The 24,407-nt window shown below is 44.6% G+C and overlaps 1 protein-coding gene across 4 annotated transcripts in view; it reads right to left on the reverse strand.

Moving 5' to 3' along the window:
• The window catches only part of LOC109852420 (RNA-binding protein Musashi homolog Rbp6), a 457,600-nt gene that overhangs the window by 180,795 nt on the left and 252,398 nt on the right, over window positions 1-24,407 (reverse strand). For all 4 annotated transcript variants that reach the window (XM_020423562.1, XM_020423560.1, XM_020423561.1 and 1 more), the window contains one exon: window positions 13,102-13,186. In XM_020423562.1, the coding sequence (XP_020279151.1) occupies window positions 13,102-13,186 (85 nt within the window). The remainder of the gene's footprint in view (window positions 1-13,101; window positions 13,187-24,407) is intronic.

The raw sequence follows: 24,407 nt of genomic DNA on the forward strand, positions 1-24,407 counted from the left end.
AAGTGCAGTTGTACAGAAATGTTTTTCATCATTAATGCACCTCGCGGAGGACTTGTGTCTCAAATTTTTTTTCTCCCCTCCCTTTCCCACCTCTCCTAAAGAACGATATAGCGGATTATTCTTTACAACTTTATCGCGTATGTATATATATATATATATATATATATATATCCGACACATTAAATATTCCTGCAAGTGAAATCCGCACTCCACTATTAAAGCATAAAATATGCATGCATTTCGCCGAGACCGAGCTGTATAACATTTTTCAATACGTCACTTTGCGGGTATTATGAAGTTCGCGCAAGAATTTTTTGCTTTTTATGCAGTGTGTCACACGCGCGCGCGCGCGCACATACACACACGCACACACAAATGAAAGCTCTCCGCGCGACTTCGACTATTATTCTTTTCACGCAAGTGCGCGGATTGCGAAAGCGCAGAAAAGTGTGACTGTGTGCTATATACACCGGCGCGGATCGAGCGGTCAGTTATTACGCGGGACTGAGCGATTGCTTTTAATATTCGCGCCAGCTGCGTACCAAGGTCCCCTCCGCCGCCCACCCCCTTACACCTTGTTCGCTTCACGGTTTCCACCGCGACTACCGCCAAGATGTATAGACCGATAAAAATGGACTCCCAGCTTCGATCCGGCGGACATTATTTTTCGCGCCCGACGAATGCGTCGTTATTGCGATGTCGGGCCGAGCGCGCGCGCACACAACTCCCCTTCTTTCCCTCTTTCCCTCGGAAAATCTCGCCAATGGAAATTCGTCCCGCTCGATGCAAAAGTGGCCCGTTTAATGCGGTTTCGGTCGTTTGATCGCGCCGACCGAAATTATTAACAGAACTTGCGCGCGTCCCGGCAAAAAGAGATCGGTTTCATTAATTGTAGTTAATGTTTAAATATAATTTTCGTTCTCCCAACACACACGTGTGTGTGTGCGCGCGCGCGCGCGTGTGTGTTAATTAGAACAAGAAAAACTTTGCACTAATTTAGCCAGTAAATTATTCTACGTAAGCGAAATCAAATAATCGAGTGCTCGAATAAAACGAAAAATAAATCGAGTTAATTGTTTGAAAACTGCGCATATTAGAATTTTTTTCTGAAAATTAGTCGCGTGAAATTTATCTTGTATCTGAAAATCTTGCTGCATATTACATCTTATTGCAGTTCTTTCGACGTCAGACGCGTTTGTTTCGTTTCCGGAGCGTCGAGCCGAACAGTTCTTCGGATTTTTAATAACAACGCTTGTCAGAAGAGTTTTCCCGACAGCGTCACCGACATTCGGCGCCAGCCAATATCGCGGCACGATGTACCCTTTAACGGCTGCCATCTGGATGGCTCTTTACATCGACAGCACGCAATAGAACAGGAAGAAATATAGAAGTGAAGAGATATGTAAATTATAGTATATTTTTTTTCTAAATATATTTTCAAAAATGAGATTCTTGTTTGAGAAAAAGATCTTTCTTATATTTACATTATTATTATTATTATTATTATTATTATTATTATTATTACAAATCTCGATGATTACCAAAGTTTATCGAAATCATCTCGATGAATTGCACGAGCGCGCCCGTCAACTCGAAGAATTACCGACCCGTTGCGACCATCGGGAGCGGCGCCTTCGAACAATGCAATTGCTCTTTCTCTGACTGTCGATTTTGCGGGGACATCAGAATCTCGCTGTCCAAGTTTATCGACGGGTCAAGTCGCGGCTATTCCGGAAACGATCTCCGAGAAACTCCGCCGCGGCCACTGTATATATACAGCAACAACACGTTGCAGCGACGACAGCAACGACGGAGGACGTTGCGCTGTCTCGACGAGGACGAACAGTGACAAAACAATTAAGCAACTCATAACTGCCTGGCACAGACGCTCTCCGGACACCGTTTTCCGCTCCGAGCTTGCGTCAAAGTGTCACGGGCAACGAGGTCCACCAGACCGAACCGAAATTGCAACTCGCGAGGGCGTGTAGCGGGCATAATAACCCTTTGCAAACTCGCGCCGCGCCGTCGCGGAAGACGACAACGCCGCGAAAATTCTCAGAGAGTTCCACTGGGAGAATATCTAGTTCCGATTGGAGTTATCGACGATAAATTTCACACGATTCAAAAAGAACGAGAGAGAGAGAGAGAGAGAGAGAGAGAGAGAGAGAGAGAGAGATCGGTGATTTCAGAGACGAGTAATTTTATTACCGCGATTTTACTTCCGACTATCCTTTGTGCTATCGAAAACTTCAAACTTCCGGCAAACTATCGAGGAAACACGGGGTTGCATCGACAACGAGGATTGTAATCATATCGCAAGCCATCGATACACGTATAGAGAGAACGAGAGAGAAAGAGAGGGAGAGAAAGAGAGAGAGAGAGAAAGAGAGAGTAAAGCCCGGATATCCGACGGTATGGTTTCGCGGATGAAATGGCGCCAACAAATACCGCACAAAGGAGCAGCAAATGTTAGAAAGAAGAGGGAATACAGTAGACCGAACGCGCGCTGATGTTTCCCGTTTCTATTGGGATACCTCGAGAGGTCTTTTGTACGGTATACGAAGGAATTCGACGGAGAAACCGGAATACGAAGAGCGCGCGCGGTTGGCGGCGAAGAAACGGTAGAGAAAACGACGACGAAGCGGGGTTGAGTCTTGGAGGAATTACCGAAAGCGTTTCATGCTCTCTCCCTGCCGGCGACGCCGTCGCTTGAGAACTCGGCACGTCAATGCTCTCGGGCGATAAAGTGCTTTTCTTTACGGAGCCACCATCCGTCGCACAAGCGCGGCCAATCAGGCGACAATGGCTCGTAAATTCGAGCCAATCAAGGGAGAAGCCGAGACGTGACCGCGACCACGGCGCGATATTGCTTATGAATTATTTAAACGGTCGGAACAACAACGTTTCTCCGTCTAGTGTGTTGCCGCGGCCGCTGTTTTGATTTCTCGACGACGACGGAATATTTCGCGCGCGCGATAACCACCGCGAGGAAGAATCTATTCGAATAGGCGTATAACGTTATTAAAATTCTTACGAAAAGCGAACTTTCTCTCTCTCTCTCTCTCTCTCTCTCTCTCTCTCTCTCTCTCTTTCTCTCTCTCTCTCTTTCTCTCTTTTCTTTTCGAGAAATAAACTCGCGCCGAAAAGTTACGGGAAACGTTACGCGAGAAGATATTAAAGAATGAAAGTGGAAAACTCGCGCGAGAGTCCGACCCGGAGACTGTTCCTGACTGAATTCGGATGTTTGCAGGCAAGAAGGCGAACTATGCAATTAGCTGACAAGTTCCAAGTTCGATGATGGAGGACACGCTTCCGCGTTTCCACCGCGTTTGCCTCCCCCTCTCCCTTCTCCTCTCTCTCTGTCTTTCTCTCTCTCTCTCTCTCTCTCTCCGATTCCCGACTGCCTAACCGCTTTACTTCGTGGGAAAGCCTGCAGCCTCTTCGGCTCCCGACCGTGGATTATTGCACATTGTCCGTGAAACACCGCCTGAGAACTCGCCATTGATTTTCTAACGATTACTTAAGACTTTCCCTCGTCTCTTCGTTCTCCAACTTGTACAGTGGATTATAAATGTTTCTCTTTGCGGAAGCGCCGTCTCTTCTCTCCTCTCTCTCTCACTCTCTCTCTCTCTTCTTGCGTTATTTTCCGTATATCGCCGTTAAAATAACTACTTGAACCAAAATCATCGTCGTATCGAGTTTTCCGCGAGAGTGGAAAACATATTCTTGTAAAAATTAAATTCCAACAACAGAGTATATTCGCCATGAAAATGTAAGATATAGTCGACGCGAACAATTCTTTGGAATTTTTCTTTTATATTATACGTACCTTTTCGTTTGAAAATATTGCGCACTTGTCAGTCCGCGTTTAAACCATATGTTTGCGCTTTCAAGCTTTCAATGAGCCCCAGTTTCATTACAGAGATTGGCGCGGCGCGAGATATATCGTAAAGCGTGTAAATTCCTCGCACAACATTCTCTCCGCTTCCACGCACCGTACACTCGGCACTGTAACTTTTATTCCACCCTTGCATGGATCTCTCTCTCTCACTCTCTCTCTCTCTCTCACTCTCTCTCTCTCCCTTTCTCTCGTCTCGACATCGCAAATCTGTTCTTCCTCGGAGGAAGAAGCGACTAACCGAGGTGAAAGCAAAACGCGCGCGATTCAGAAAGCTCCGGCGCGCGTCGCTGATTACATTCGTAATTATTATGACGTGTTAATACGCGCGCAGCAGCCGCGTACGACGAGCTCAATAGGATCCCACTCTGTATCTTCGTTCTCTAACCCGCCGCGCGAGTCGAGCCGCGCGGCGCCGTTATATTCCATCCTCTTCCCCTCTTCCCTTCCCTCTTTGCCCGAGCAAAACATCCCGCGCTACCCTGACGAGCTTTGTGCTCGGAATGCTTCGCACGCGTTTCTCGCCTTCCCCTTCGCCCACTGTGTTTCTCTCCCTTCCTTCGTACTTTCCATTTCAACGTCACGTCTCGCCTTAAACGATAACGCTTACCTCGAAGTAGGTATCTTCGTTCTCGCATCCAGCGCCTCGTTAACGTCGTTCTCATCGATCTCGGGGTTGACCCTGACCCCGCCTCGAACATGCCCGATAACCGGAAATTAGTCCGTTAAGGAAACAGGCGTTGCCGATAACTTTGGTAAGATCGCGTGGAGGAAATATTAAGAGCATTTATTACGTATATAAATTTATCCCTCCCCGAATTATTTCACTAATAAAATTGTACAATATTGTTGACAATGTGTTCCTACAAAAATTTTCAATGCTTTGGTATAAATTCTTTGATATTCTCCGTTTCTCCGTGGTTTCGAAATGTTCTCAAACAGCACGCGATTAAACAGATACCTATGGCCATTTTCTCCAATTCGTCACAAAGCAAAGAACTCGCTTCTCTACACGAGGCTTTAAACGATAGTACGCGAGTCGTTTTCTCCTGTCGTCTACTTTTCGGGGTAGGAAGTGGAATAGGAACGTTCAAATCTCTCCTCTCCCTCTCCCCCTCTTCCCCCGTATATGTTTTAGAAGAAGAGAAGAATGCGTGAAAAGAGTGAGGAGAGGAGAGAAAAAGAGGAAGGAGTCTCGTACAAATGCAAAGAGAAGAAAGAGGCGCGGAGAGGGAAAGAGAGGCAAAGGAAAGGAACGTAGTTCCTGTGTGTACCGCATGAGAGTGGAGTTTTACGCGTGTTTAATCTGGAAATGGATCGCCCGAGAATGCGCTTCTATGAGGCGAGTTGAAGAGACCTTGTGAGGGGAGAGCCAGACGGGCGAAAAAGAGAGACAGAGAAATAGAGAAGGACGAAAGAAAAAGAGACAGGTGAAATAGACTATTTCGTCGTTTCTCCTCCCTTCCTCCTCCGTTCACCTGCTTGCCCTTCTTCCCTCCGCGTTTTTCCTTCCCTTTACTCTCCAAGTTGCGCGACGCGAAACTGGCCAGCAAACTGCTAGAGAAGCCACAGAGAATTACTTCTTACGATCGAGATTCATTACGCAAATTACACATTTGTAAAGAACGATGGGAAAAGAAATGCGCAGAAAATTTAAGAATGCAAGTTGAAAGTGGAAAGAAACAAGATCTCAATTAGCGCGTAATAGTTCTCGTGTTTGATGTTGAAAAAAAAAAAAAAAAAAAAAAAGTCGCAATCAAGTACTTGGAACTTTCATCAAACTCAAATTTTTCTGAAAAGTATAATCTTGAGAAGTGTGCAATCTAGTCGGGCATATTTATGCTTTTAAAGCTGTGGATTTGTTACTTGAAGACAAAGTTTCTTTCTCTACTTGTACATGTAAGTTCTTAAAAAATTCTTATTACAATTTTTCTCTCTCTTTCTTTCGCTTTCTCTCTCTCTCTCTCTCTCTCTCTCTCTCTCTCTCTCTCTTTCTCTATTTGTATTGTGCCAAATGACCAATCTTTAACTGCTTACCGGAGGAAAGTAATGCAAGGCAATAGTGCTTGAGGAATACGTGCTTGAGCGAACATATTGTCGGCGGGTTTATACATAATTCAAGATGCGCGCAGTCAAGAATGTAGCTTCCAAAATGAGTGAGGTTTATTCCTCGTAGGATTTACCGAGTGAAGCGCAATTTTGTCAAAAGTGAATGATGAACCCTATACATCAGTGTAATACAGGCAGCTTTTGTATTCTCTCTCTTTTTTTTTTTTTTTTTTTTTTGTTTTAATCGCTCGTTATCGCGAATGAAAATTCTGCGCGTCGTTACCAGCTCAAGTTGCGTTAAGGGGATCGTCTGGAGAAACGCTTTTAGAACATCGACTTCGGCATCGAGAAACACGACACCATCTTCTCCTGGGGTTGCGGAGAATGGACCGTCATACGCATCTCGGTTTTCTCTCACGCAAGAACCGCCATTGTACTCGTCGAGATAGCCTTAAGTCTTTTTTTTTTTTTTTTTTTTTTTGTACAGTGCGCGAGAACTTCACTTTCGACCGATCAATACGCGCACTTTACTTGTCTTCGCGGTAAAGTGTCTTTGCTTTTTAATGTTAATTGTTTTTTTTTTTTTTTTTTTTTTTTTTTTTAACAAAATTCGACGATCGCGTTGATGATGACGCGCGTTCACGTTCGTTTCCGCTTGATACTCGCCGTCAAAATCATCTGTTGCCACATCGACTTTCTCAACGAGTCGCGTAAATCGCGGGCAACCGTGTTAATTTAACGGGTAAAACGCGGCCGCCCTCGAAAATAAAGCCGTAGGTCATGTCGATGTGTACGCCACGCTCAACAGACAACGGCACACCCGCACGACCGCAGAACGCTTACATACATCATTCTAATTATTTATACTTCATGCACATCGGGGCGGCGAGATACACATACCTTCGGCCTACACAACGCCGTATTTTACAGTCGTGATACGTCGCTGTTGTATGTGTGTGTGTGTGTGTGTGCGTGTGAGGCGTGCAGATTCCGTTTATGTGGTTCGCGAGCGAAGGAAATATCGCGCACACGTACGCGCATACAAACGCAGGGTCGAGCCCGTGGGCTCGAGTCATTTCATAACTCAGGATAATAATGAATTAAATAACCGTTTTTACGCAACGAGAGAATATTCGTGGAACGAAATAAACAGAGAAATTTATTTGCGCTTATCTTTGAGACAAATCGGAATTCATTACCTCGCTCTTTCTCTTATGGTGCTTGGAATTTCAGAAAAAAAAAAAAAGAAACTTATCTCTAATTTCGATAAAACGAGCGGACACTTAACTTTCGAGCTCATCAATTCCCTCAAATTCTCGTTAAAAACATTGACGATCCATCAATCTTCGCCAACGAGACAGATAACATCCGTCGAATCTTTCGGCGCGGTGCCTTAAATGCAATTTTTCTTGGTTTATTGATGTCTGTTGGCGTTGACGCTTGTAAATCATACCGAGTCATTAGAAATTGACAGATTATCAATTTTTCAACGTGTGATCAACACGAATTTACAATAATCAAAACACAATAATCACAAAAAAAAACTTAAAGAAAACAGAGAATCGCCGAACATGATATTTAAATTGTACACACATCTAGTTTTTTAATCTTGAAAAAAACGACGATGTCTATCTGTCAAAAAAGTAAATTTTGTAAAATTTCTAGTAATTTTTATCTCTCTCTCTCTCTCTCTCTCTCTCTCTCTCTCTCTCTCTCTCTCTTTCTCTACATTTTCAGAAAATCGACATTTCCAAACCATGTTTTATATACATGAAGCGTAGCGAAGGCTCTGCTTGTGTCACATACAAATTTGATAACTAGCTTCTAGTTGAACTGTGCTCAATAAACATGACACATACAGCTGTAGTATAAAATGTTTGCCAACGAAAGATATAGTGCGGCTCCCTTTTTTACATTGTTAATTTTTCTCGTTAGGCCGCAAACGTGTACGTCATGTAAATTTACAAATTTCGAGCCAGATAGACTCGAATGTAATTTGCGAGAAACTTACATGACAGAGAGATAACTCGATTAATTTTATTTGTGTAAAATTTGCGTTTTTCGTCATCAAACTTTTCGTTTTGATCCGCGAGTGATTTGTTTAATCGCGCGATTCACTTCTCACTCTCTCGTAAGCAGCAAGTGGGCGCGGAATGACTGACGGCGACAATTTATTTCGTGACAGAAAGAGGGAATCGGATAGAAAAGTTTCTGTTGATGTTTATGCGCCATTAACGAGATCGCATTTTGCCGAAGCCGGAAATCAAAGGGCGAGGCATCGACGCAGCGGTAAGGGTGGGCTTCTCGATTTTATGTTTCCGTCGGCGTGAAAAGGGAAACCTTCGAAAATCTCCCTTGATGAACGGATCCCTCTTTTCGCGAAAGGTTCCCTTGAGAACGTCAAAGACTCGGGTTATGATAAACGATCGACATACATATATATATTTAAAAAAAAAACCACCATTCTTTCATTATTATATAAACGTTATTATTATTATTATTATATATGTATTCTTATTTAAATATACGTATTATTATAATACATGAAAAAAAAATGCGGAACACATAAAAGTATATTTAATTACAAATCTTTGGTGCCGAATTCAAAAGAATTGTGCATAGTCGAATATATATAAATATATATGTATGTTATACACACATTATAAATCTCTCATCGCGACGACAGACGATAAGAATCGTTACAATAAATTACGTACGGGAGAAGGGAGAGGATGCATCTTTTATTTCTAGAAGCTCTTTTCGCAGATAGTTCAGCTCTAACATGAATTCACTATCCCACTCCTTGATTTCTGTTCGTGATATATGGGATTTTTTTTTAATCCCGTTCCTTCTCCACACAACTGTCTGATGTAGGTGCCCCAGTTTCTACTTATATTCATGCCGGCTGTACTCCCCGTATATCCGGCGAGTAAAGGGCGAGTGAGTTAAGCCGTTAGTAACAGATGCCGCAGTCTTGCTTGTATCGGTTTAATTCGTTGGCGCGATAACCAGAACTTTCCCGACGACTCGACGGGATGCGTCTTCATAAACCGCGAGCCATAAACTTTCTCCGAATTACGATTACAAAGTGACTAATTCCTTTTCCGCTCCCGTGCCTCCTAATTACGTTTGTGTTATCCGGGAAATTCCAAGTCTTCCAAATGGGAGATACGTGCGCGCGCGCGCGCGCGCAAATCAACGCTCTCGGGGTGCGAAATCTGAATAACTTAAATAAAGAGCGACTCGAAGAGGAAGACATTGACGAATAGAATTCTACTGAATGACACATATGTGATTCACACGATTACGTTGATATATTGGGAGAGAAAGAGAGAGAGAAAGATAGAGGGAGAAGAGAGAGAGTGAAGAATAGACGACATAAGGGAAGGTAAGGTAGACGGTTTGTATTTCAAATTTAAAAGCATTCGACAATGGACGCGCTTCTCGTACTGTTGACTCACTCGAGAAGAAGAAAGAGAAAGAGAGAGAGAGAAAGAGAGGACAAGAAGGAAAGAAAGTGTACGGAAGTGGAAAGAGTCGGCCGAAGAGAACGGCAACTGAAAACGAGGAAAGATAGCTCGGAGTTTTGTGAGGGACTGCAGACAATTTCCGCTGGGCTTAGTGGCTTCAGACTCTCCAAATAAATTATTCCGCGGATGAGCGACGCTGCTTATTTTTCAGCGTTTTCCAACCCACCGCTTGAAGCGCACGCAAGGCGTTTAAGAAGCATCGATCGAGAAAGAAAAGATGTAAAAAGACGGAAAAAGCGAGAGAAGAAAACAAAAGTAAAAGAAAACGAGAGAAAGAGAAAAAAACGGGAGAAAGTTTTATCATACCTTTCGGCAAGACTTATTTAGACACACAATATTGAAGACGGTATATATATATATATATTATAAAATACGATATGTATATATATATATGTAAAACTTCCGGCACGGGAGAAAGGAGAAGAATAAGCGTGCGCATATTGTTTTGCATAATAGATGTTAAACAGATTTTCATGGACGCACAGAGATGCTAAATATTCATTATTTAACTGCATTCAATAGTCCATTATACATATTTAAAATAAAAAGAGAAAGAGAGAAGGATAAAAATAAATCGATTTTATTTCACTACGCACCATTTAAATCCCAGATCTCCAGATATGGAAAAAAAAAAAAAAAAAAAAACCCAGACTGTTATTACGAATGTAATTGCGATATTATGAAAAACATCGGTAATGCGGTCTTTGTGAAAAATCTCGTTTAACCGTATTACACGCGACATTGAGGTAAGAGTTTGCGAGAATTTCAATTTGCGTAAGTATGGAAAAATTGCATTGGCAGAAAAGTATCGGAAATTCGTGTTTCAATATTATCTCGACGTATCGTTTCAGTTACTTCCCGGCCGGCGCGTTGAACGTCTCTATATGTTATGCATATTTTTTAATACGCGCGCGCAGCACCGCGAGATTTTATAATTCACCGGCAACTTTGTTAAAACACACAGCCGCTTTCTCTCTCTTTCTCTCGGTATAATATTTTCATGGAAAAATTCACGTTTTCGAAAGGATTAAGTTTTGCGTTGCCCTCGAGAATGAAAGAAGATCGAAAAATGAGGAAAAGGGACTGTGAGACTTGTCCGCCACGTATTTCTCGCGCTTATACCGTCTGTATAGCATCGCACGACGAAAACGTCTGAGAAGGTATCCAGGAATGCGGGCCATGAGTTCTAAAGAGCTTTTGCAATTTCGCGTGCACTTTCCTTTAGAAATTCTTCTCCTCTCGCGACCACTCCTTCTCTGATCCTCATCTCACCCGCATGTGTCGTCGTTTCCCGATATTATTTCGAGCTGTCTCAATTATCGCAACGCATCAACCTATCTTAAAATAATAATCGTAATCAAAGGAGCGCCTCCGCGCGGATTAATAGAGTTAGATTTTAATAAAAAGTTTTTTTTTTAAAGATTTTATAAAAAGTTTCGCGCTTCAGAGAGCGGAGTTCCGCGGCGAAATTGCGCTATTGAATCTCTGTGAAAGGACGGGGACCAACTGCAGCAAAATACCCTCCTTCCTCTCTTTTGCCTCTCCTTCTCCCTCCCCTTGTATTACGAGCGACTGCCATTATAGACGAAACACGCGCGAGTACAGCCGATTTGGCTACTTCCGCTACGGCTGTCGAGATCAAACGGGACGCAAACGAGGACGCGCACGTTCGAAACCCGCGCATTTTTTAATCAGCACTCAACCCGGCCCGATTAAGCGGAATCTGCTGGCTATTCTGATCGTCGATCAGCATTGTGCCGCGGCGCGCGGAGCTTACGCGGCACGTTGCAAAATCATTGTCCATACCAGATGGGGAGAAACGTCTGGCGTATCGGCCAGCAAAATTGCGCTCGCACGCGAGCCCCAGCTCTCTACGCTGATTTTCAATAACGTTATATAATCGGAACATATCTGATATATTTGGCTCATAAAATTCATTATTAATTTATCTATTTCATTATGTTGCGCGTAGAGCGCGGCGCATACAAAAAAAAAAAAAAACGTCTTTAATTCTCGCGCGTTAAAACAAAATTAGATCTCGGATGATAAATTTCTGTTTCATTTCGGAAAATTTTACACAAATGTGTGAATAAACAACGCGAAGGACAAATTCTCACACACATCCTCGCGACAACCACACAATCGCAGAATGTACCGCATGTTTCGCTCTCTTGTTCCACTTTATTTATATTCGCGTGTAGAGAGTGAGTTAAGAGTCTCCCCCCGTTCGTTAACGCGGCCAGGAACGAAGGCCACACTAATTAATGCGGCGAAACTTGTCAGCGAATCAAAGCAGCGGGCGCTTCCGCGCGTTTGCATTCCTTGTACGTCCTCCGTTGCTTCTCTCCGTTTTTGGAGAGAGAGAGAGAGAGAGAGAGAGAGAGAAAGGGATGTGACGAGAAAGAGAAGAGAAGAGAGAGAGAGAGAAAGAGAGAAGGAAGGGGAGAGACAAAGTGCTAGAGGGTGAGAGCGTCTCATCCCTTAAGAGGAAGGCTTAATAGGATGCGCCGGCGGTTGCCCCTATACGCGCGATATTCTCTTCCCGCTATCGGGAAGGTGTTAGCTTCCGGATCCGTGCATTCGCAATTTGCATTAGCCGGAGCGAATTACGCGAAATTTATGCGAGCCGGGGATACGGCCGGAGCTGCCCTCGCTTAAGCGTATTCGGGGCCACTTAGGCGGCCGCTCTGGCACTGAGAGTCGCTCTACTTATGGCGCCGTGGACAGCTAATGTCCGCAACTATTTCTCTTCGCTGTGCAACCCGCCTGCCGTCTTACGATATTATTCCGTGAGCATTGTCTTGCTCGCCGGGAGCGAGCAAGGAGAGCGCGTTTGCCAAACGACTTTGTCGACCCGCGATTAATCGTTCACACCGCGCGACCGCCGTTGTTGTCGTCGTCGTCGGCGGCAACGTTCCGCTCAATGTCGCCGACGATCTCGCGGGAAAAGTGCGAGAAAAAAAAATAAACATACAACGATATCCGATACGGTTTTGCAAAAAATTATTCTGAAATCAAATTAATCAAATTCACAGCACACACGTGTCTTCGAGAATTTGCGATGTAAATGTAACATTGTAAAAAAAAAAAAAAAGACGACTTTTCACATGTGACCGATATATTTCGGTCGAAATATTCCGAACAAACGATATTTAAACGTTAATCGAGCTACCGCGCGCAATTGCGAGATACAAGTGATAAATGATACGCCCAGACTGTGAACGAGGCAACGAAACAACGTTTGACGTTAAATTAATGCAGTTTCAAACGCGAATAAAATTTTGTACTCCCCGGTATCGATGACAGAGACGCGCGGCGTCCCGGACCGGAATACACCTATGAACTGCAGTCACCAATCGGTTTGATCAATCGACTCGTGGCATGCTCTTTCAATTATCTCGGGACGGCAGCGGCTCCGATCGAACGTGAAAATTAATTGTTCGCGTAACGCACACTCGAACACGATAATTTGTATCTACTTTGTTTTTCAATTATTACTTTTTTTTTCCTGGAGAGAGCAAAAAAACTGCTCTCTTCAAATTGACGATCGTGCAACGTGTACATGTGTCGAGTATAGGAATTAATACGGTGAAATGTGTGTTCGAGAGAGAGAAAATTACTCACTTTCTTGCCGTCCAATTCGTGATTGCCCTGTGCCAGCACTTTGTCTACGCTCGCAGGGTCTGCGAATGTGATGAAGCCGAAACCCCTGCAAACGAAAGAAAAAACGATCGAGCATGAGTGTGTGCGCATGTGCCATTCAAGAACATTAATAAAACCAAGCACTTGCTGATAGTATAGATATTATTTTTATTACGCAATTACATAGGGGGGGGGGGCATGCGTTGCGAGATACGCGTATAATCTTGATGCGGCGCGTGTACATCAAAGCGCGCGATCGCAAAGAAAAAACCGCGGTTGAAAGCGTGTAACATATATTTCCGTTTATTAATTCGTTCTCGTAAATCGCGTGCGGTTACAACGCCAACATTCGCCGAGAATATCATCGCATTCTGCTCTTCTTGTTAGCCTTCTTGTTAAGCAATCGGGTTAAAATTGAAGTTAGATTTGAAAAATTCATTTAAAGAATCGTTTACACGACAATTGCTCAATCGTGCCGACTCGCTATTTTGCGATTTTTAAGAGAGAGAGAGAGTCGTGGGAGTGCACACACAGCAGCTATAGCAATTATTCAAAAATCTAAGGCTAAGATTCGAAACTAACTCGGAACGCGGCGGCATCGAAATTCGACGGATTAAAGCGAAAACGAATAACGCCCGGACGCGGCTCGCCGTGTCATAAATTTCACGCGAGGGCACATCGTGTATACACACGGATATATTAAAAGACAGTTCGACGCCGTGAGCTAAGGGGATGGATGCCGAACGCGCAAGGGGGATGAGCGATACGACGATACGGGGGAATGCAACGCGCCGAGGGCCGAACGCAAAGCGGTTTGCATTTTTCATGCCGGGGCCGCCCCGGCAGTTATTGAAAATATTTACATGTTATTTATGGGGCACACATGCTTCAAGAACCAAACGCGCTACCGTGCGCCACTCCCTCTCTCGCCGTCAAACCCTGTACGCGCGTACTCCACCTCTTTTCACAAACCCCTTTTCCGCCTCTTTTCCTCCGACTGCATCCCTTTTTCTGTTTCGCCGTTCCCTGCGGAGAACGGCGTATTTTGCCGCCGACCTCTTCTCTTACCTCCTTTATCCGCTCCCGTAGGCAACCCCGCGGATCTGCCAGCAACGTCTCGAGAATTCTACAAAACGTTTCACGCCTCTCTTACTGCTTCCGCTTCCTTCCCGCCGACGAAACAACGAATACTCGTATGGATTGAATTTTTGATGGACCCGAACCCTCCGGGTCCTCGACTCCTCACACACACACATACACACACGCACGCATGCACGCACACACGCGTACATACATTTCTATATCCGCCTTTTCCCTTTTCTATCGCCCGTGCTGGGGCGCGAGTTGCACGGAAGCGTCGCGACTTTCTTCTTTCTGTATCGATTTCTTCGGGGCACGTGATATCGGCGATACGGAGTCGACAACGCAAAGGTTGCACCTTAAGAAGACGGAGGAAGAGGAAATGCATACATTGCGTGCGGCGAAATCGAAAGGTAAACCTCGACGATTGTTATTCCACGTGAGCGACGTTCAAAAAATACGGGGCGATGACGCCACGCCGTGTGTTTCCGGTGCGGCGGTGTTGGAAAAAAGCTAGTTTTATTCTTGGTTCATTTTGCAACAGCGAATTGCCGTATATTGACAGAGCGATATTCCGATAACTGCGCTGTCAACACACATGACGCGTGTGTGTGTATGCATATCGGAATGTGTACACTATTTTTCGTCTCGGCGAAACTTTTATTAAACGCCATATATTTTATATAGCTTCTTACTATTCTCAATGCTCGGTTCCACAAATATGCGCGTTTCTCCACAAGATCGCGCGCTGCACATTTGTGTAAGTCTTCCGAGATCTTGCGCGCAATTTTTTTTTTTTTTTTTTTTTCAACCAATAAATTTTCTTCGACTCACAACAACCGCAAAAAGCTATTTTAGGTATTAGTGAGTTCGCGTTTCGCTCGCGCAGCTACGAACGACGGTGGTGTACGTGCGGAATTTTGGGGAAATTTTCGCAGGACGCACGGACGAAACGACAATCGCGGCAAACGAACAGCCGCTGAATCGGCAGTCGTCCAATCAGCATTAAAACGCCAAACAACACGAGCGAGAACATCGCGGACGGCTCGCATTTACATACAGCGAAACGACGAGACCGTCCGGACGTTCTCTCTCTTCCTTTCTTTCTCTCTCTCTCTCTCTCTTTCTCTCTCTCACACACACACACACACTCTCTCTCTTTTTCTTTCTCTTTCACACTCTCTTTTACGACATCGCGTTTATGATGGTGTACGCGCAATGTACACCGAAATCACGGACGTAGAACCAGGGAGAGAAACCAGGAGCAAAATAATTCATTCTTTTTCCACGGAGCATCCTTTTATTCAAATAACCAAACTTAATTCGATATTATTCAACCACGAACGGATTTAATCTTTAATTTGCGACAATTATTCGCGCGAAGGAAAATCGCATCACGGCGAGTCGCAAATCTTACGACGGTACATCAGAAAAGTCGAGGAGCCACTCGAGAATCATTTCCAGGATAAAAGAGGGATCCATCGTGGACCCATCGCTCCATCGAGGCCCTAGTAGCGCGCCACTTGTCACCTTTCCCCCCACCCCAACTCCGACCATTGTACGTGAATAATCTATAAAAGGCTGAGTAGAAGGATGGCGGCTGACGTGTCCCTTGTCTACTTGAGCACGGTCTACTTCCACGATCTTCTACTTTTCATCCTGCTCCTCATCCTCCTCCACTCGTCGTTCTCCGCTCGCGTCTCGACCATCGCGTGTCCCTTGTTCCACCTTTGCCGACTTTAACCGCCCTTTTCGCACGCCTCACCACGCGCCGCGCGCGCCGTTTCCGGCTACGAAAGGGTGTCACGTCGGGCTGACGCGGTGCATTTGTTTGTCACGACCTCACTTGCCCTACTGTGCAAGAGAAGCAAAAGCGTACGCAAGAGAACATCTCAGACACGTGCCGCCGCGCGAGAGGAGAAAATCCCGGGTCCGAAATCAGTTTAAGATAACACAGCGCGTCGTGAACTTTCCCGCTTCGGGAGAAATTCGACGAAGTAAAAAGTTGGGCGAAAAGTCGCGAAGATATTCAAATTTACGGAGCAGATTCATCGATTATTGAAAGTTTCAGCGGGAATATTGAAAGCCCGGATATGATAAAGGAGTAACTTGAGGATAATTTCAAAGGGTAAGGAAAGAGAGAGAGAGAGAGAGAAAAAAAGAGATACGATTCTATCCTCCGTATTCACAAATAAAATACACACACACACTCCTCTTTTTTTTTCACTTTATGAAGGTAAAGTACATCTCATCGCGTAAAACTGTGCAGACTTTATATCCTACCGGAAAAATACAGTCGCGTGATGTTTTTTCACTCCTCGCTCTCACTATTTTTGATTTTGATTTTCATGCGTTATTTCTGACATCTCTCTAATGTGTATCATATGATTTGTAAGACGTATGTACTAGCTGTTATCGCGGTGACAGGTTCGCTGACACTAAACGTTAAAATAAAAACGATAATAGCGCGCGCGTCTGTGTCTCGTGCTAGTAAAATAAAAAAATAACATCGGAAGAGAAGAGGGGAACAATGAAATGCCAAGTAAATCAGTTTAACACAGCTCGCATGCTGCACCTAATCCTGGTATCGCGTCGAAAGGCCACCACTTCCAGGCTTGGAATTTACCACGAGGCGGGATAAAGGTGGAAGAGGACGTCAGTGTATTAGGTGTATTTATGTAGGCGGTCTCATTGCGCGCGAACTTACTGTAAGTACCGGCAGTTACTTAGCCCGACAGTTTCTGCTATTGCAGCCGGCAGCGATATACTCGGCTCGGGTCGGGCCGTAGCTGAAGCCAGTTACGGACCTAGTTCGGGGGATAAGGGCGAGCACATTCCACTACCATCGTCGACGTTGCTTGGGGGAAAGGGGGATGAGTCTAGAAAACGCCTCCTTTTCTTACCCTTCGTCCGTGCCCGTTCGCACCGTGTGTTTCGCCACGTCGCCACGGAAGTTTCATCCACCTTACGTTCTCTCTCTCTCTCTCTCTGTGCTTTTGTCGCTGGCGACTGTATAGTAACTGCTCTTTAACTAACCGCCTTAATCCGCTTCTCGGTCGCGCGGAGGTGAAGACAATCAGCTCCGCCGTCGCGGTAAGAAACATGCGAAACTCGCAAGCCAAGCTCGCCGATCTTCCGACTGGTCGCGTCGCTTTTCTCATTACATGTGTCTTTTTTTTTTTTTTTTTTTTACACGCGGAATACTCGTGTCGTAAGACAGCTCCCTTCTGTTTTGTGTAAAAACCGTCGCGAAGGGGATGAAGAACGAGCGCGACACTTCGTGTCGTTCATTTCCGTGTCATTTAAGTGGCGAATAAAGAAATGATTGAAGACATCTTTTTAAAAAGAGAGATTCAATTAACATCTAATTGCTTTTCTCCCGTCTTCTCCCTGCGTCATTTATCTTATCAATCAGAATAAAAAAGAAAACAAATTTAATGTAAGTAACAATGAGATGTTATTTTCTTTAAGACGTAAAAAAAAAAAAGAAAACCGCGGCGATGTTCCCCTTCAATTCTTCAGCAAGAGACAATAGCTTCTCATTTTGCGCCCGTGGAAAAGCGCGCTCTTGGGACTTTTGCCGCGACGCGGATTGAAATGTTTCCGCAAGGATCAACTTAACCCTCTCTCATATAATAATACTTTCGGGCACTATAAAGCCGCGCGTTATAAAAGCGTCTCTACATATTTATATTGTTACGACGATACATCCAATCGAATTACGAGTTTAAAGACGCGTCAAGTCTGATGAATTTTATACAAGAACATTCTCTTTCCTTTTTTTCCTCCTTCTATCTTTTCTCTCTCTCTCTCTCTCTCTCTCTCTCTCTCTCTCTCTCTCTCTCTCTCTCTTTTTCTTCTCTCTATACTTTTCCGTCCTTTCTATACTTTCTCCTTCCCTCTTTCTCTCTCTTTCTCTCTGCCTCTTCACTTCTCTCTATCCACGCCGCCTTAATGACCGGCTGAATATTTATAAAGCCGACATCGTCTAGGTGGTCGGTAGCAAGGCCGTGAAAGCCACCGCGTCCCATGGAGTCTCATTGTAATTGCCCTGTTCTTCTTGACTTTTCCTTGAAACGGGATCCCGTTGAATTGCATTATGCAAATCGCAATCTCCCTAAGTCAGCCCGCCAGGCCGCCGCGGGCTGCGACCAGAGGAGAGACGTTTAAGTCGAGCAGGAAAAACGTGAGGAAAAATCTGTTCAATAGCTCGTTCGGTGTGGTCGACGCGATAACGATATTCGCAACCGCCGCTCGTTCGACACTAATGATAAGAAAATGTTGGGTGTTTCTTCTCTTCGTGTACACGAGCGACAGAAATCGTATTGCGTTTAAAAAAATAAAGCTGAATTTTAGCGCATGATAAATTTTCACGAATATTTATTTTGTGATATTTCGAGAAATTTTCATAAACACGCAATAACTCACTTCAGGTAACGCACATATTGTAATCCATTGCAAATAAAAGAAAAAAAATTACGTTCATTCCGGGACGCAAATGAGAAAAATTCGCGACGTTCTTGCCAAATGACACGCGCGCGCGCGCGCGCGAACACACAAATTTTCTAATTTCATTGAGTTTTTAATTCGCGACAACTTTTTCTTTCCTCCATGGCGGCGCCAACGAGAAACACGAGGTACTACTACGCGGAGAAAGATATGAATATTCATCGGACATTTAGGCCGCGACGTAACTCAATTAGTGACGGAATTATTGTTCGCGCAATGGGAAGATGGGAACAAGCCAGGACGAGGAGAAATCCTGATCCGCGCTCCGTCTGATTTGTCGGCAAACTTCTTAAGTCACTTTTGCTCTCGGGTGAGATTTTTAATCTTTCGCGAGATAAAAAACTTTGCGCGGAGATTCTGCATTTTATTTACGAGAAAAGATCTCCTCGCGGAAGATTGATAAAAGAGAGAAAGTGATAATATATTTAAAAAAAAAAAAAAAAAAAAAAAAAAAAAAAAAAAAAAAAACGCACGCACATCGGAGTTGTAATGATAATTTTGAAAATACAGTAAACATACACACACAAGTTGCTCAGTTCTTTGTGTTAACAAAGGAATGCTTGAGAGACATATACCTATTGCCTTTTGCTCTCGCTTCTCGATGGATAATTTATGTTGGATGAGGCATCATAGTGGCTCGACGTGAAGCTGGAAAATTAATTTCATTCCCGGATTGTCACGCACACACCGCGGTCCAGTCCGTCCCTTTCAAGTCTTGTCCATCCTACCGCCGGAATTCGTTAATATTCATGACCGTGGGGGATAACGCTTATCTCGCAACGCTGAAATAACTCGATAGCGAGCGCACGTTCCCGACTTGCCGTTTTCTAGCGTCGGCTTTTTCGGTTCTTCCTCTCCCCTAAAAGCCCTCAACTTTAGTTTGCTCTCGGTTAATGTGAAGTATTATAAATGTTCGCGGTTCTCTCTCCGCCACACGAGGCAGGTAACAGGGTTCGCCAATATTGTTGTACTTTTGGTAAAAGAGATTAAATGTAAATTTCGAATATTGTGCAAATAACAATTTTGAAACGATAAAATTCTTCATTTTACAAAATAACTATAGAAAAGAAACTTTTACTAAAAACTGCAAATATTTTGACGATACGTGCGATTGTTGTTGTTGTTTGTTTCTTTTTTTTCCATCCAAGCGCGTTTGAAAATCAATGTCTAATCCGTTCGGCGTTGAGAGTTATTTACAAATTAAACGACTCACACGCGCGTTCAAACCGAACACCGAATGCATCAAGACCGAGAAAGAAGCGGAGAGAGAAAAAAAAAAAAGTAGCGGATGGCCACCTGTTGATACCATCCTAAATATTCGTCGCGCGTCTTGCTGATTGATTATTACAAATAATTGATTACACCTCGTCAAAAATTCTAAACAATTGAAATTTTCTTCCAAAAGATTTCGGAACTACTACGGAGCGCGCGTAATCTTGTGATATGTGTGTTATAAAAAAGATTTTTTAAATATACAATTTGCTTCACGTGTATTGTTTAAAGTGGAGACAATCAATATTAAAGTAAATTAGAAGTTATTAAAAGTATTAATCGCCAACCTGTGAGTACATGTAAAATATGTATTTATTTAACTAACAAATTGTGCGCGCGCAATTAATATTCCCTAATGATGTAACATTTGTTTTATTGAATAATTTGTGTCGGACAATAAATTTGCAGTTGCTTCGTTGCAGCGAAAAATCATTGCTCATTGAGTTCCAATTAATCTCGCAAATATATTCGAGAATTAATATATATCTCGCGTTCTTGTTTAACTTTTGCTATTACTCTCGTTTATCCGCGCGAATACAGAAAGTCAGATCAATATATTTGTCTTAAACAAACACACACACAAATACGCAAGCAAAAATCGCGTTTTCCTTTCTAACGTTGGATAGTGCTTTTCGTATTTTTATATTTACACCTATATGTGCGTGTGTGTGTGTGCGTGTGTGTGTGTGTGTGTGTTCCGCAATGTCTCGAAAGCCGACGCGATAGGTCGATAACGATATCGTACGAGAGTGTCGTTTGTTCTTTTGTTCCTCGGGAAATTCCGTTGTCGGCAGAAAGACCGCAACAGACGAGATCACCGAGCGCAGCGGCTCGCGACGACGTTTGAGAATCTGAAGAGTGGACGAGTAGGCGACGCGCAACCGACGACGACGACGACGACGACGACGACGACGGGCGAAGAAACACAGAGAAAAGATATAGGGAGAAAAAAGAAGGAGAGTAGCGCGGCGTGCGGAGGCTGCAGAACGGTGCAACAGAATCACTTGACGCAAAGAGAGTGAGAGACGGCGGAGCCGACGGCTTGTATCCGGGGAAATAGAAGGGTAGGTGCTGGCTTCCGCCTGTCTGTTGCCATAGCGACCTCGGCCGCCCTTTGGCTCGACGAAAGGGCCACGGACGGTAAATCTCTTGTACGTACAATAATCCCGCGGGTTGCCATTTTGCAAACCGGTCCCGTCGAGAAGCGACGCGTCTTGCATCATTCCCGTTGCACACGCATCAAGACGTCGCAACACGTCACGATGTTTTCGTTTGTCCCTGCCTTACGCCATCGTCGTCGTCGTCGTCGTCGTCGTCGTCGTCGTCGTCGTCGTCGTCGTTCGTATCGTCAAGCCACGTGACGTCTCTTCGCACGCACCGAACAATTTTTCTTGTTATATTCCTTTTTATTCGTCGTATTCAATTTCTCCTCTAAACCTGGGTAAAAATGTGCACGGAAATAAATATCCTTCCGGTATAGGTTCTTTCGCGTCGGAAGCTTATTTATTTACGTATTTTCTTGCGCTCTCTCAATCGCGCGATACGAGAAATCAGGGGGATTTTCACAAGCGGCGGCGGCGGCGGCGGCGGCGGCGCAGCGCGGCGGCGACTCCTCGTCGTTCGTCTTTGTAATCCGCTTTCCGGCAATCGTGACGTTTCCGACGAAAAATTTTCACTCGTTCGTTTTTCACCCCTTTTGCATTATTATCCATCCGTTCATGTTGCCGCCTGGCAATTCGAGATGCCAGTTCGCGACAGTTTCTTTAGTCTTCAAGAGACACGCGCGCGTAATGCCTCGACCAAATTGGAACAATAAGAATCTGTTCGTCTCTCTCGCGTACATATAATCACACGTCGCAAAGATAATACCAACGCGCGTTGGGATAAGGAGAGAAAGAGAATGTACACAACAGAGAAAATGAGAACGAGAGGATGAGGGAGGCAGGGAAAGGAAAGCTACTCGGCTGTAGAGCTTCGCTTCATTCCGCAGCCTAAATTCGTTTCACGGATGGGTTAAATTTCTAAGCCGCAGCAGGGATTCGAAAACGAAGTACCGGTGCGGGCTGAGCTTCGACGATGCAACCTAATTCCGAAAGTTGGTCTCGCCGCGCGTATCCCCCGTTGCGCCACTCATGTGTGGAGAACGGGAGAGAAAAGTGGTACAGATATATATGTATGTATTTCGGAAGAGGGTACGTATATATATGTATGTATATATACGTATATTGCAAGAGAAGAAATCGTGTGTGTGTGTGTGTGCAGGAGAAAGCACGCGGCGCTATTTGTGCGCGCATGAATATTCTCCACTTTTCTTTTTTTCTTTCAAGCAAAAAGATTGTTATTATGCTCGAAGAGAATAGCTATTTTTCTCTTCAATGTGAGAAACGCGCGCGCGCGCGCACGCGCGCACGTAACGACACGCGGATTCTTCGCAGACTGCGTTATATACATTAGCAATATGCAGATATTGGTTGTGATGAAAAGGAGCGGCGGATGAAAGGGAGAGATGCGCGAGAGACGCGCAAGGGTGCGAGGAAATGGAAAGGAGCGACCGTTTACCAAGCGAGTGCCAGGAATGCAATTTTCGGATTCTCGAATGCGCGCGCGACGAGTCGCCCGCTGCTGCATAAGCGCTCGCATAGATTCGGATAAGGACCGCGCATTCTGAGTGTCACCGGGGGCCATAGCAAACTCCCCTATCCCGCAAGAGCTACGAGCTACATTAGCGAATACTTGCGACGTTCCCGCGCGTCCTTTCCGCCCGCCCCCCTCCCCCTTCCTGTCAACATATTCTGTGAGAAGCCATCCGCGTCTCAGATGGTCACAGAAATTTCTCGACCGTATTATATACTGACCTTCATATCGCATCTCCTTCTCTCCGCGGAGAAAATGCACAAACAAGGACGGAGGCAAATATTTAAAAAATGTAAAAAAAAAACTTTTCATTTTTCTGAATATACAAAATTTTCGCAAAACTATGTCAAATTTCCACCGAGCACGAGACGCAGAAACGAATTCCAGCGAATTTTCTGTGTCGGCGTAACAAGGTACAAAGTGCGCGGTCTAAAACGATAAATATAAAGCCAGACCTCCGTTCCGCGTCCCGCTCAGCGTTTGACTTCATATTCCGCGGATATCCTCGGAAATATGGATCGCATAAAGGATCGGACGGGCCTCGCGCGTATCCAGACGCGAGGTTTCCTCGTTCCACGTACATCCGCGGTACAAAACGGAGACGAAGGCGGCGCCTTTCTAGGAGGAAAACATTCGATTCATGCGACACGTGACGATAACGTGACAGGACTGTCGGCGACACGTGCCCGTTTCCGTTACCTACCGCGGCTCCTTCCTGCCTCTCGCGTGGAAACATTATTCGATGGATCTTATTTCTTACAGGAAGCGAATGTGTACATAGACGCGCGCGCGCGCGCGCACACACACACAGTAACGCAAACTGAAGTAAATGAATTCGTCTCGCGTAGTATCTATGTTGTAACGTCTGTCTGTAACCGCGCCGAAATCTTTCTCCCATCCCACGCTGTCTCGATCGTCCTTCCTTCCGCGCTACCGGAATTTTTATTCGCCGCTGAAATCATTTACATTTTATTTATCGTCCAGAAAAACGCTCGCGTTGTCAGCGGGAACTTCCGAGATAATTGCGCGGTACCCAAACGTTTTTAACATCGGAAGAAGGGAGGATGAGAGCGACGTTCCAGATGGCGGAAGCGTAAAAAGACGCGCTCTAAAATACCGCTGACTAGCCACGCAGAAGAAGAAGCAGCGCAGGATAGTAAATATAAAACAGGCCGAACGCGCGCGTCTGCGAGGCGAGTTACGGAAGCACATTTTACTCGAAAAATAAGTTTGAGGTTCATAGCACTTGTTTTTAATTTCATTTGCTCCCTTTTGCATTCGGTGTTATTAGCATTTCCTTGCGCCGCAAGGAAAGTGCAAAACTTGCTCGCAATTTCCCAACTACAACGTGATACTTATGTAATATCAGAATGTTGCAAAAGTAATGCAATATTACAGCACGCTCCGTTCAAAAAAGAAATTAAAAAAAATAAAATAAAATAAAATAAAATAAGAGAGCTAATAAAAAACAGACAACGGAGAACAATGACAATCTATAGAACGGCGGATTTCCTTGAACGGGCCGCGATCGAGGATTTGTGCCATGTGAAGGAGAGATAAGCCTGGCCGCCCGGTCGCCACCTTTTATTGGTCACTTCGAGTGATTTTTTAATTACGTTCTCTCGGGCTCGGCTCTCGAACCTTGTTGTTCTCTAACCAACCGCGTTTCCACGGCAAACTCAATTGTACCGACGGTTCTCCGTATACGCCGTTACATATACAGTGACCCGGAATTATAGTCGCTTTTTTCTCGTGAAGTTTCGTGAATTCGGTGTAAAAAAAAAAAAAAAAAA

The sequence above is a fragment of the Pseudomyrmex gracilis genome, unplaced genomic scaffold, assembly GCF_002006095.1.
Source record: "Pseudomyrmex gracilis isolate BER0280 unplaced genomic scaffold, ASM200609v1 scaffold_29, whole genome shotgun sequence".
Taxonomy (NCBI): Eukaryota; Metazoa; Arthropoda; class Insecta; order Hymenoptera; family Formicidae; genus Pseudomyrmex; species Pseudomyrmex gracilis.